This window comes from Agelaius tricolor, unplaced genomic scaffold (genome assembly GCF_023055355.1).
Source record: "Agelaius tricolor isolate 1412-34295 unplaced genomic scaffold, bAgeTri1.0.p SCAF_12, whole genome shotgun sequence".
NCBI classification, from domain to species: Eukaryota; Metazoa; Chordata; class Aves; order Passeriformes; family Icteridae; genus Agelaius; species Agelaius tricolor.
Genome location: NW_027269272.1, coordinates 24648615 through 24662668, shown reverse-complemented (window position 1 = coordinate 24662668; position 14054 = coordinate 24648615). Strand labels below are relative to the sequence as shown.

At 40.8% G+C, this 14054-nt stretch overlaps 1 protein-coding gene across 1 annotated transcript in view; it reads right to left on the bottom strand.

Moving 5' to 3' along the window:
* The window catches only part of PPM1L (protein phosphatase, Mg2+/Mn2+ dependent 1L), a 68081-nt gene that overhangs the window by 8004 nt on the left and 46023 nt on the right, over positions 1–14054 (bottom strand). Inside the window, exons 2-3 of the mRNA XM_071438159.1 lie at positions 5040–5214; positions 45–206 (exon numbers count right to left, since the gene is read on the bottom strand). Coding sequence (XP_071294260.1) covers positions 45–206; positions 5040–5214 — 337 coding nt within the window. The remainder of the gene's footprint in view (positions 1–44; positions 207–5039; positions 5215–14054) is intronic.

Genomic DNA, 14054 nt, shown 5'->3' with positions numbered 1-14054 from the left:
TCAATTTTAGTGACAAATAAAAGCTGAACCTTCCAACAACTCACCAGCTCTCTTAATCCTCTTCCTCTCCTTCAGCTGGTAGGGCTTGTGGTCGTGGGACAGGGGGATGGCATTGCCATCCTTGTCACAGAGGACGCCCCGGGAGTCGCCCACGTTGGCCACGGTCAGCTCCTTGTCGGACAGGAGGGCGATCAGACACGTGGTGCCTGCAGGAACACCAGGGGAGGCACAGAACCACGGGGGGGAAAATCAAATTTCTGTCATGGAATGGATAGTCCTGATCAGCAGGGAAGTGTTGCTGTCATGGAGTGCCAGGATGGTTGAGGTGGGAAGGACTTCCAAGATTGGGGAGTCCCAGCTGTGACCCCCAGAGCACTGAGCCCACCTTAAAGTGTGAGGAACATTTCCCATTTCCCATTTCCCATCTCCTTTCCAGTTCTGAGCACTGGGCCCACCTTAAAGTGGGAGGAACATTTCCCATTTCCCATTTCCCATCTCCTTTCCAGTTTCCATCTTCCCCTTCCCTGCCCCCCTCACCCAAAACCAGCAAATATCAGCTAAAAAAACCCATTCTGGGGCTGGCTCTGGATGCAATCCCTAAATATCAATATCTCCAGGTCTGCTTGACAGCAGGGAAAAATGAATTCCATCTCTTTTTTTGTTGTGCAATAATGAAACTCAATTTTCTCAGAACTCATGGGGAAGAAGGGCCATCCATTAAAGAAAAAAAACATTTCCCACAGGACAAAAGCCCCTCCAGAACCTCCCAGCAGGCTGGAATCCCCTGGAACATTGGCATTAAATGCTAAAATTCCTTTAAATAACCAAAATTTGCCACAGATCAGGCACTGACCACCTCGGATGTTTAGGGATACTGTAAATCAAAGGAATGGGATTAAGAGCCAGCAAAGCTTTGTTGGGAGAAAATATTCTTGCACAAAATTACCCCAGCCTAGCTAGTCAAGAATGCCACTTTTTAAACTAAAGGATTTACAGATTAGGAGAGGATTTGTCCCCATCTGTCACTTTTGGCCTCCTTTCATTTTTTAAATCTTCCTTACTCAAACCTCACCAAAAAAAAAAAAATCTTGCCAGCACTTGACTATTTCCAGACAAACTCATTTTATGTGTGGCTCTGATGGATTGATTTCCTAAAGGGAAAGATTCACAAAAAGAGGGAAAGATCCACACTGGGATGTGGAGTCCATCAAGGCTGCACTTTATTAACACTGGACGCTGCCAGAAAGGCCAAATTGACACCCAAAATGGTGCCAAGCCCAGAGCATTTCAGCTTTCTTCTGGCAAATGGATGCAGCTGAACTCATCCCTGGGCAGAAAGGATTTACCTGGGGGTGCAAAGTGGTCCCTCCAGGAGGGATGGGAAAGGCTGGAAAAGGTGTGGAAGTGCTTCCCTGCCCACACCATCAGCGTGGGAGCCCCCCAGGTCCCTCCTCCGGCAGCTTCCCTGGAATTCCAGCTGCTGGAATTCCAGCTGCTGCTCATTCCTGCAGGGATGAGGCCCTGGCAGGGCTCCAGGAGGGCTCTGGGGATCCCTCACCTCACCCCCTGCCAGACAAAAATTGCATCTGCTCCCCTTTCACCACCAGCACTTGTATTTTGCCAATTTTGAAGGATTGTTTCCTTCACTTTTTGTGCCCCAGCAGCAGCTCGAGCTCCTCGTTCAGTTGATTTTGCTGGGGAAAAAAGCCAAAAAAAGGGAAAATGGCACCACCAAGGGCACCCAGGATTGGCAGCAGCTGCTGTAATTACATTTAACTGCCCATTTTCTGTGCTCTGCTCACAATCAGCTCTCGTTCCGAGGGCAGGTAGAGCCATTTCTGCCTTTTCATAAATAAGGGGCACAATTAGGAGGGTGAGGGGCTCCACTGCTGTGTTTTCATCTCTGATCAAGCTGGGATTTTGGGCTTTCATTTACAGCTGTGCTGCTGGGAATCTTCTAAACCAGTTATTATGGAGCTTCTCATTTCCACATGATTCTTGCTGGATGAGGTAAATCCCCAAATATGTGTTTCAAGCAGTTTTAATCTTTATTTTTGCCATACAAACCCTGAGATTTCCATAAAGGAAAAAGCTTTCTTTTCCTTCTGACAGGAATCAGTAATTTCCCTGCATTTTCTCCTCCCTAACAAACTCCTTTAAATGAAAATAAGCGGAGAGGAGCTGGAGTGACCAAACTAAAGGAAAAAAAGTTACAGGGTTTTGGGATAATTAAAATAATTAACAGCAGAGCACAAAGGGTTGGCAGGAGTGTCCCCTGAGCTCCTGCCAGCACCCAGGGGGGACATTCCCAGCCAGCCTGGGACAGGAAAAGCAAAGATTTCACAAAAATGAGGATAAAAGCTGACAAAAACGAGGAAAAAAGCTCCACCTGCACAAGGGGGTTGGGGAAAGACTGAAAATGAACAATTTTTTTGGGGGGGCAGTAAAAGGAGAATTATAAAGAGTCATTTCAGGAGGAACAAACATTTCACAAAAATGAGGGCAAAAGTTCAAGGGGTTTGGGGAGGGACGGAAAATGAGCAATTTTTGGGGCAGGAAAAGGAGAATTCTTGGGAACCACTTCAGGAGGAACAAATATTTCATAAAAATGAGAATGAATGTTGCACCTGCACAAGGTGTTTGGGGAAAGACTGAAAATGAGCCATTTTTGGGGCAGGAAAATGAGAATTCTGAGGAACCACTTGAGGAGGAACAAACATTTCACAAAAACAAGGGCAAAAGCCCAACCTGCACGGGGGGTTTGGGAATTGAGCCATTTTTGGGGCAGAAAAATGAGAATTCTGAGGAACCACTTGAGGAGGAACAAAAATGAGGACAAAAAAGCTCAACCTGCAAAGGGGGTTTGGAGAAACAAGGGATTTTTGGGGCAGGAAAATGACATTTATGAGGAGCCACCTCAGGAGGAACAAACATTTCCCAAAAAGAAGGACAGGAAGTTCAAGGTGTTTGGGGAAATGAGACATTTTTGGGGCAGTAAAATGAGAATTATGAGGAACCACATCAGGAGGAACAAACATTTCCCAAAAACGAGGGCAAAAGTTCAAGGTGTTTGGGGAAAAGAACCATTTTTGGGCAGTAAAATGAGAATTATGAGGAACCACTTGAGGAGGGACGAACACTCCACAAAAACAAGGAGAAAAGCTCAACCTGCACAAGTTTTTTGGGGAAATGAGCCATTTTTGGGGCAGGAAAATGAGAATTCTAAGGAACCACTACAGGGGGGACAAACATTTCAGAAAAGAATGACAAAAACTGAAGGGGTTTGGGAAAAAGAGTGATTTTTGGGGCAGTAAAATGAGAATTCTGAGGAACCACTTGAGGAGGGACAAACATTTCATAAAACAATGACAAAAATTGAGGGGGTTTGGGGAAAAGAGTGATTTTTGGGGCGGTAAATGAGAATTATGAGGAACCACTTGAGGAGGGGACAAACATTTCAGAAAACAATGACAAAAATTGAAGAGGTTTGGGGAAAAGAGTGATTTTTGGGGCGGTAAATGAGAATTATGAGGAAACACTACAAGGGGGACAAACATTCCAGAAAAACAAGGACAAAAGTTGAACCTGCACAAGGCGTTTGGGGAAGGATGAAAATGATCCATTTTTGGGGTGGTAAAATGAGAATTACGAGGAACCACTCGAGAAGGGACAAACATTTCAGAAAACAAGAACAAAAACTGAAGATGTTAGGGAAAATGATCCATTTTTGGGGCAGTAAATGAGATTTATGAGGAACCACTACAGGGGGGACAAACATTTCAGAAAAACAATGACAAAAACTCAAGGTGAGTGATTTTTGGGGCGGGAAAATGAGAATTATGAGGAACGACTCGAGGAGGGACAAACATTTCAGAAAACAAGGACAAAAGTTGAACCTGAACGAGGTGTTTGGGGAAGGATGAAAATGATCCATTTTTGGGGCGGTAAAATGAGAATTACGAGGAACCACTACAGGGGGGACAAACATTTCAGAAAACAATGACAAAAACTGAAGCAGTTTGGGGAAAAGAGTGATTTGGGGAAGGATGAAAATGAGCCATTTTTGGGGCGGGAAAATGAGAATTACAAGGAACCACTTGAGGAGGGGACAAACATTTCAGAAAACAATGACAAAAACAAGCGGTTTGGGGAAAAGAGTGATTTTTGGGGCAGTAAATGAGAATTATGAGGAACCACTTGAGGAGGGACAAACATTCCAGAAAACAAGGACAAAAACTCAAGGGGTTTGGGGAAAAGAATGATTTTTGGGGCAGTAAATGAGAATTATGAGGAACCACTACAGGGGGGACAAACATTGCAGAGAACAATGACAAAAACTGAAGGTGTTTGGGGAAAAGAGTGATTTTTGGGGCAGGAAAATGAGATTTATGAGGAACCACTTGAGGAGGGACGAACACAAAAACAAGGAGAAAAGCTCAACCTGCACAAGGTTTTTGGGGAAAAGAGCCATTTTTGGGGCAGTAAATGAGAATTATGAGGAACCACTTGAGGAGGGGACAAACATTTCAGAAAACAATGACAAAAACGGAAGGTTTTTGGGGAAAAGAGCCATTTTTGGGGCAGTAAATGAGAATTACGAGGAACCACTTGAGGAGGGACAAACATTTCAGAAAACAATGACAAAAACTGAAGGTTTTTGGGGAAAAGAGCCGTTTTTGGGGCAGGAAATGAGATTTCTGAGGAACCACTTGAAGAGGGACAAACATTTCAGAAAAACAAGGACAAAAGTTGAACCTGCACAAGGTGTTTGGGGAAGGGTGAAAATGATCCATTTTTGGGGCAGGAAAATGAGAATTCTAAGGAGCCACTTCAGGAGGAGCAAACATTTCACAAAGAAAGGCTCAATCTGCACAAGGTGTTTGGGGAAATGAGCCGTTTTTGGGGCAGTAAATGAGAATTACGAGGAACCACTTGAGGAGGGGACAAACATTTCAGAAAACAATGACAAAACTGGAAGGTTTTTGGGGAAAAGAGCCATTTTTGGGGCAGTAAATGAGATTTCTGGGGCGCAGCCGTACCTGCCTCATCGTAGGTGACGGTGAGCTTCTCGAGCATCTCCCTGTCGATGGAGAGGATCTGCTGCTCCAGGATGCTCTGGTAGGACAGCACGCTGTTCTCCTTGTCCCGCTCGTAGTCCTGCAGGTGCTGCTTCAGCACCTCGGGCAGCCGCGCCTTCACGTACTCCGCTGCCGACTGCACGGCAATTAACGGCGGCGTTAATTGGCCCTAATGAGCACCCCCAGAGAGCCCCCCCCGCTCCCCGGGCTGCACACCCACAGCTCAGGGCGTTAATGGGAATTTTACAGTGCGGAAATGTGAAATTAAATTTCATGTGGTTATTCGGAATTTTTTATTTTAAATTTTTATTCTAAAGTTTTAAGTACCAATTGGTAAAGATTTAAAGTTAAAGATTTAAATAAAAGTCAAGACTTAAATTTAGAAGAAACACATTAAATTTGATTCCGCTTTACCAATTGGTGCTTAAAAATTTAGAATAAAAAATTAAAATAAAATAGTCAGAATAAACCCATTAAATTTGATTCCGCTTTACCAATTGGTGCTTAAAAATGCAGAATAAAATATCATATTAAAATAAAATATTCAGAAAACACATTAAATTTGATTCCGCTTTACCAATTGGTGCTTAAAATTTCAGAATAAAAAATTCAGAATAAACACATTAAATTTGATTCCACTTTACCAATTGGTGCTTAAAAATTTAGAATAAAAAATTAAAATAAAATAGTCAGAATAAACACATTAAATTTGATTCCACTTTACCAATTGATGGTTAAAATTGTAGAATAAAAATTCAGAATAAAAAATCAGAATAAACTCATTAAATTTGATTCCACTTTACCAATTGGTGCTTAAAATTGTAGAATAAAAATTCAGAATAAAAAATCAGAATAAACACATTAAATTTGATTCCGCTTTACCAATTGGTGCTTAAAATTTCAGAATAAAAAATTTAGAATAAATACATTAAATTTAAACACATTAAATTTGATTCCACTTTACCAATTGGTGCTTAAGATTTCAGAATAAAATATAATATTCAAATAAAATATTCAGAATAAACACATTAAATTTGATTCCGCTTTACCAATTGGTGCTTAAAAATTTAGAATAAAAAATTAAAATAAAATAGTCAGAATAAACACATTAAATTTGATTCCACTTCACCAATTGATGGTTAAAATTGTAGAATAAAAATTCAGAATAAAAAATCAGAATAAACCCATTAAATTTGACTCCGCTTTACCAATTGGTGCTTAAAATTCTAGAACAAAAATTCAGAATAAAAAATCAGAATAAACACATTAAATTTGATTCCACTTTTACCAATTGGTTACTTTAAAATTTAGAAGAAAAAAAATTAAAATAAAATATTCAGAATAAACTCATTAAATTTGATTCCACTTTACCAATTGGTGCTTAAAATTTTAGAATAAAAATTCAGAATAAAAAATCAGAATAAACACATTAAATTTGATTCCGCTTTACCAATTGGTGCTTAAAATTTCAGAATAAAAAATTTAGAATAAATACATTAAATTTAAACACATTAAATTTGATTCCGCTTTACCAATTGGTGCTTAAAATTTCAGAATAAAATATAATATTCAAATAAAATATTCAGAATAAACACATTAAATTTGATTCCGCTTTACCAATTGGTGCTTAAAAATTTAGAATAAAAATTTAAAATAAAATATAAAATAAAAGATTATCTTTACCAATTGGTAAAGAAAGTGTTTGTTCTAGAATTTTAAGCACCAATTGGTAAAGCGGAATCAAATTTAATGGGTTTATTCGGAATTTTTTATTTTAATTTTTTTTTTCTTCTACATTTTAAAGTAACCAATTGGTAAAAGCGGAATCAAATTTAATGTGTTTATTCTAAATTTTTTATTCTGAAATTTTAAGCACCAATTGGTAAAGCGGAATCAAATTTAACATGTTGATTCTGAATTTTTTTTATTTTAAATTTTTTTCTTCTAAATTTTAAAGTAAGCAATTGGTAAAAGCGGAATCAAATTTAATGTATTTATTCTGAATTATTTCACTTTAAATTTTTTTTCTTCTAAATTTTAAAGTAACCAATTGGTAAAGTGGAATCAAATTTAATGTGTTTATTCTGAATATTTTATTTTAATTTTTTATTCTAAATTTTTAAGTACCAATTGGTAAAGTGGAATCAAATTTAATGTGTTTATTCTGACTATTTTATTTTAATTTTTTCTTCTAAATTTTAAAGTAACCAATTGGTAAAAGCGGAATCAAATTTAATGGGTTTATTCTAAATTTTTCATTCTGAAATTTTAGGCACGAATTGGTAAGGTGGAATCAAATTTAATGAGTTTATTCTAAAATCAAATTTATTGTGTTTACTCTAGATTTTAAATCACCAAGTGGAAAAGTGATATAAAATTTAATGTGTTTATTCTGAATTTTTATTCTAAATTTTAAAGCACAAAGTGTCAGAGTGAAATCAAAATTAATGTGTTTATTCTGAATTTTTATTCCAAATCTTTATTCTAGATTTTTAAGCCCCAATTGGTAAAGTGGAACCAAATTTAATGTGTTTATTCTAAATTTTAAAGCACCACATAGCATAGTGATATAAAATTGAGTGTGTTTATTCTAAATTTTAAAGCACCACATAGCATAGTGATATAAAATTGAGTGTGTTTATTCTAAATTTTAAAGCACCACATAGCAAAGTGATATAAAATTGAGTGTGTTTATTCTAAATTTTAAAGCACCACATAGCATAGTGATATAAAATTGAGTGTGTTTATTCTAAATTTTAAAGCACCACATAGCAAAGTGATATAAAATTGAGTGTGTTTATTCTAAATTTTAAAGCACCGCGTGGTGGAGCAGAATCAAACTTAATACTTTTATCCTAAATTTTTATTCTAAATTTTTATCCTAAATTTTTATTCTAAATTTGAAAGCAGCACGTGGCAGAGTGGAATGAAATTTAATGTGGTTTTTTTTGTTTTTTCCATTTAAAGCACTAGTGGAATCCCCTGCCCTGCCCTCGGAACACCCCCAGCCCGTAAATCCTGACACACACAAACCCAGAGCATTCATTTTAATTAATTCATTAATTAATGAAAATCCCTTTGATTCCCTGCTCGGGCCCAGCAGAGGGCAGGGTTGGGCTGGAGCTGGGGCTGGTGTAAAGCCGGGGTAACCTCGGAGTAACCTCGGAGTAACCTCGGAGTAACCTCGGAGTAACCTCTGGGAGCAGCTGCAGGGACCAGCCCAGGCTGAGCCCTCATTTCCAGCCCTCCCTGGAGCATCCCCTGGCGCAGGGAATGGAAATTCCCTTTTTCTGGCACAGCTTTAATTTGGGCTTTTCCAGTTTCCCTCCCTGACACGGCAGCAAGGGCTCTGTGCTCCAGTTTTTGAGTAGAAAAATAGAGAAATAAATGGTAATAAAGTTGTTTTATTCCTGTGTTAAAGTTGGTTTGTTTTTAATGCCGTTTTTGGCACTGAAGCACCCAAACAAATTTTAATTAATTGTGTTATAAATGCCTCTCCAAGGGGCAAAGCCTTGGGAACGCTGCTCGTCCCAGGTTTGGGAGTGCCCACGAGTCCCCTCTGCCCTGGGGTTAAATTTCATTTTCCAAAGCCAACACCAGAGATTAAATCAGAGATTAAAGTGCAGCCTCAAAACACCCCTGGGGTCCTGCTCCACATCCCTGCACGCTGGTCCCGAGTGGCACCAGGGAATTTCTCCTGGGAAACCACAGGAACTGCCCACACAAGCACAGGGTAATTAATGAATTAATTCATTATTAATGAACCTTGTATTTGAAGAGCTGCTTCTCCCCCAGCGAGGCCCGAAGGCACATTGTACACGGATTATTCTACCTCAAATTCAGGAATTTGTGGTTAATTCTCCTCAATTCTAATTTTTCTAATTTTCCTTAATTTTTCCCTAAATTTTCCTTTAGTCCACCCTGTGCAATGTTAGAATTGTGCTTGGATTTATTAAATATTTAGAACTGTGCTTGGATTTATTAATTCCAAGTTATTTGCAGGTGCCCCCCCCTCCAGCAAATGAGTGCAATTCCTCTGGATTTATCAATTATTTATCAATTATTTATCAATTATTCCACCAAAGATTGGAGAAGTCACAGGACAATTTTCCAAGTGAACGCACCAAGCCAACAATTTCTGTTTATCCTGAACGGGCACAGACTGAAATGCAGGAAATTCCATGAAAACTTGGATAAAAACCTTCTTTTTCTGGTCAAACAGAGTGGCCTGAGAGGCTGTGGAGTCCCCAAATTTCCCACATTTGATATGGAGATATCAAATCCCAGCTGGGCTGGGTTATCCCACCCTGAATATTTGCTCTGACAACCACACACACACCCCCCCGAAATTAAAAATATCAGGAATAATGAGAGCAAAGGAATTATTCCTGCAGCAGAAAGAAAAGCATCAGCACCTAAATTGCACGTGCACAAACCCTGGATGTTAATTAGAAAGTCAATCATTGCCTCTTTGAGGAGAAAAATGAGAATTAGAGGGGAAATGAGGCCCAAAGCTGGGGTTGGGTGCAATTTCTGTCAGCTCTGCCAGGCAGGGAGCTGGGGATGCTTTGAGGGGATGGAGCCCCAAAAATGGGAGATGCTCAAGCACAGAAATTCTGACCAGCACCCACGAGGAAGGGACATCAGTGTCTGAGTGATATTTGAATTTACCAAGGGGAACCGTTTAGTTAAAGGCACAAAGCAAAACAGGTGTGATTGAAGTGCTAAAAAAAAAAAATAAAATAGGAATGTCAAGATTTCACCTGATTTTGATGCTAATTGGGTGGAACTATTAGCAGAGATGAGCTGAATATGAAATGAAGGTCTGGAACAAAAAAAAAGGTTTTAAAATGCCTGAAAAGACTTGGCCACTACCAGGTAAGAATGTAGAAAAAGCCAGAAAAACTCAAATTACAATTTATTTCCTAAATTTTGTGAGCAGGGATTGCATTTGAGGGCCAGTCAGGAATATTTCACCCGAGCAGGATTAACTGAAACATTTTCTTATGTCCCTGTAATCAAATCCAAGCAAAAGGGATCGTTTTTAATATTGGCATAAACAGGCAGAAGAGAGAGGAAGAGCAATAACCCTAAAAAATGATGGTCACAGTCATAAACCCTCTGCATTTACACAGGTGCTGAACTGCTCGTTTTTGAGACAGCAAAATGCTGCATTTTGGATTTTACTGAGCTCATCAAGTTAACACTGAAGGTAGGGGAAAAAAAAACAAAAAAAAGGAGGTTTGCAAAATGACTCAACTTGAAATGACATTTCCAACTCTGCAGCCCTGCATCAGCGCAGCCCCTGAACTGAGAGCTTTTATTAGGAATTAAAATGCCTTCAAACCACTCCAGGGGATTTCCACAGGTGCCTCTGTGCAGAAGCTTTTCCAAAGAGCAGGGGTTTTTCAGAGTGAAAAACCAGTTTTACCAGAAGCCTTTCATTCTGCTCCTGTAGTTGAGGGGAAAAATGTATTTATAGCCCATTAGACTCAATTAAAGAGCAAGAAGCATTCATCTTTCTGTGCCATTGTTCTCTCCCTCCCAGCACTCAGGGAGAGCAGTGGAATATTTTATTTTATTTTATTTTATTTTAGTTTAGCCTAAATGGTCTCTCCTGATTTAGAGACTCCACTCTGTGCCAAGCACAAACCAAGAACTGGGAAGATTCAGTCTGGGTGAGTTACGCAGGAGACAAAAAAAAAAAAAATAAAAATAAAAATCAGTTTTCAGCTGCTTAGAATGTCAGCAGTGTTCACCAGCTGGTCCCAAGCCTGTCTCCCACTCTTCCCAGCACCTCTAAGGGGAATATTTCTGTGATTCCAGCACAACCCCAAAGCTCAGCAAGCAGCAAACACACACAGAGATTTCAAATAACAGCAGAGTGCCAATGTAGAAAATATTCTCATTTTGCCTTCCCCAGCCAGAAATCCCCTGAGGGAAGCAGGAGAGCTCCTGGAGCAGGAGATGCTGTCCCCTGGGGCCCTGATAAGGCTTTTCCTACACCAGATAAATCCAGTGTTGGGAACAACCCTTAAGTTTCCATTGAAGTCTGACCTTAAAAAGTTCTCTACTAAGAAATCCCATGAATAATTAGGCTGGAGTTACAGCCAGAGCTGTGAGGAGATGAGATCAAACCTTTTGGGGTGAGGAAGAGGAGCTGGGGAGCCCCAGGGCTCATCCCAGCAGCTCTTCCAGAGAGAAACAGGAATGGAGACACCAGGAATGGGACCTGGCTCTGTCCCTTCCACACCTGGGACAGACCCTGCACACAAAGGGTTAACAGGGAAAGGGTGCAATCCCCCTTTCCTTCAGAAATTGAAATTTCTGCAGATTCCATCAGCTCTGGTTCAATGTAATTATGGTGATTTTCTGAGGTCCTGCCCTCCCCTTTGGGTTTGAAAAATCCACTGTAGTGACCTGAATAATGAGCTGGAGCAGCCAGGAAAGCTGGAACCAGGAGCAAGGAAGCCAACAAGAGCTGGGATGGAAAAAGGATGAATCCTGTTCTCCCTGTGCCCAGCAGGGACAGGGTGACACTGCAGGGACACAGGTGTGGTCCACGAAATCCCAATTATTTCCCATTCCCCAGGCAGGAAAACACTCGCACAAGCCACATTCCTGGCTTTATAAAACTAATCCAGAATAAAGCAAACTTTTGTGTCCTCTCCTGGAACAGCAGACTGCCAGGAAAAGAGATTTTTGGGATCATGTGGGTGATAAGCAGCTGAAACACGAGATTGTGGCACAACTCGGAGCTTAAAAAGGCTCCTGGAATCCCAAGTGTATAAACAGGGGGGTAATAATGATTGATTGGGGCAAGGTCACTGGGGAACTGTCCATGGAAAACCCTGCTTTTTATTCCTGGAATCTGAGAATCCAGAGAGGATCTGAGGGTTTAAGAAAATAATAAAAAAAAGGGGGAAATTACAATGAAAAAATGTAGTGAAAAAAAAAGGTAGAGAAAAGAGAGTATCTGAGGGTTTAAGAAAACAAAAAAAAAGAGGAAATTACAATTAAAAAAAAGGGGAAATTACAATTAAAAAAAAGGGGAAACCAATAAAAAAATGGGAAAAAAGTTTGGTTTTTTGTTTGGTTTTTGTTTCTTTTTTTTTTCCAGAGAAGGAAACTTTCCCTCTGATGAGCTGGCAGAGGTGAGGATGTGAAGGCTCTGAGGGAAGAGGTGCTTTGGTTGTGGTGCCATAGCTCCTTTCCCTAAAAACAGGAGGAATCAGAGACATTTTAGGGACACCAGTGACCAAGGAAAACAAGAATGGCCAGATCAGGATCTCAGCATTCCACCCCACACTACAGAGTGACTGCCCTGGAATTCAGCTGCAGCTTCTCCTCCCAGGCTGCAGGACCCAGAAGCTCCCATTCAATAAAACACCTCCTTCAGGAGGAACAGACAAACCTTGCAGGGTGGACAGAATTGATGTCACAGAGTAATTATATAAAGCACTTAATTAAATGGCAGAGGCTCAAAGACAGGGACTTCATTAAATAGAACAGCAGCCAATTCCAATCCATAAATAGTTTCCAAAGCCTGTTCCTTTTCTGGAGGCATTTCACAACACAAACTCTGAGAGCTGCACCCCTGGGAGCAGAAGGGACATAAATCAGGCCCCAGGAAGGACAAACACCAGCGCTTGGATGTTATTCCTTCTTCCCTCTACAAATGTACACGTGAAAGAATAAAAAAAAAGATTTTTGGGATCAGAACATCTCAGGTGATTGAGCCCAAAGGCAGGTGGGGAGCAGGGAATGGTCTGGAGGTGGTTTTGTTGCTATTCCTCAAGTTCATGAGTAGATCATTCCAAAAGATGGGAAAACAAGGAGGGAGGAGGCAGATGTAGGAAAAAAGGAGGGAGACAGATCCTGATGGAAGGGAGAACAGTGAGTGCAATGCCCTGTGCAGGCTGCCCTGGAGCAGAGGCTGGGCAGAGCTCCAGAATAAAGCAGGGATTCATTCCAAGCATCTCCTCCATGGATCCACCTTGGGCAGCACCAGAGCCCAGCCAGAGCTGCACCCAAGATGACCCAAAATGCACCAGCGCTCCCGGGGTCTCTGCCTTGGGTCAGTTCTGCTCCATTTGCACCTTGCAGTTCATTGTCCCATCCCAGCTTTAGCCCCTGCAGTCCCACCCTGCTTGTTTTTCTCTCTCCAGCCCACGGGGTTTGTGCTCTTGGGCTGAGATTTGGATCATTTGTCCTTGGTGCCCAGCTGGAGCAGGAATTGTTTTGTCTCCCTGCTCTGTGCACAGAGCTCAGCATCCCCTGATGTGAAGCTCAGACCCACACACTGAAGCAGCACAGAATGGGAAACACAGAAAAGCTCAAACCTGGATCCATGGAGGAGATGCTTGGAATGAATCCCTGCTTTATTCTGGAGCTCTGCCCAGCCTCTGCTCCAGGGCAGCCTGCACAGGGCATTGCACTCACTGTTCTCCCTTCCATCAGGATCTGTCTCCCTTCTTTTTCCTACATCTGCCTCCTCCCTCCTTGTTTTCCCATCTTTTGGAGTGATCTACTCATGAACTTGAGGAATAGGAACAAAACCACCTCCAGACCATTCCCTGCTCCCCACCTGCCTTTGGGCTCAGTCACCTGAGATGTTCTGATCCCAAAAATCAAGTGAAATGGAAGTCAGAGAAAAGAAAGATGAAACCAACTGTGCTCAAAGAACACCTGGAGGTGGCACTCAGTGCTCTGGGCTGGTGACAAGGTGGGGATCGAGCCCAGGCTGGACTCAATGGTCTTGGAAATCTTTTCCAACCTCAAGGATTCAATGCCACGGAAACCCTTCCAAACAATTGGAAATCTTTTCCTTTAAATGGTCATATAAGTGGCCATTTAAATGAAATTTTCCTGAAACACAGTTTAATTAAATAAGATGGTACATAGTCATTGTGTTTCTCCAGCTTGTTAGGGTTGTTAATTGCACTCATTATCAAAGCAGAAGGTCAAGGAGGTTCC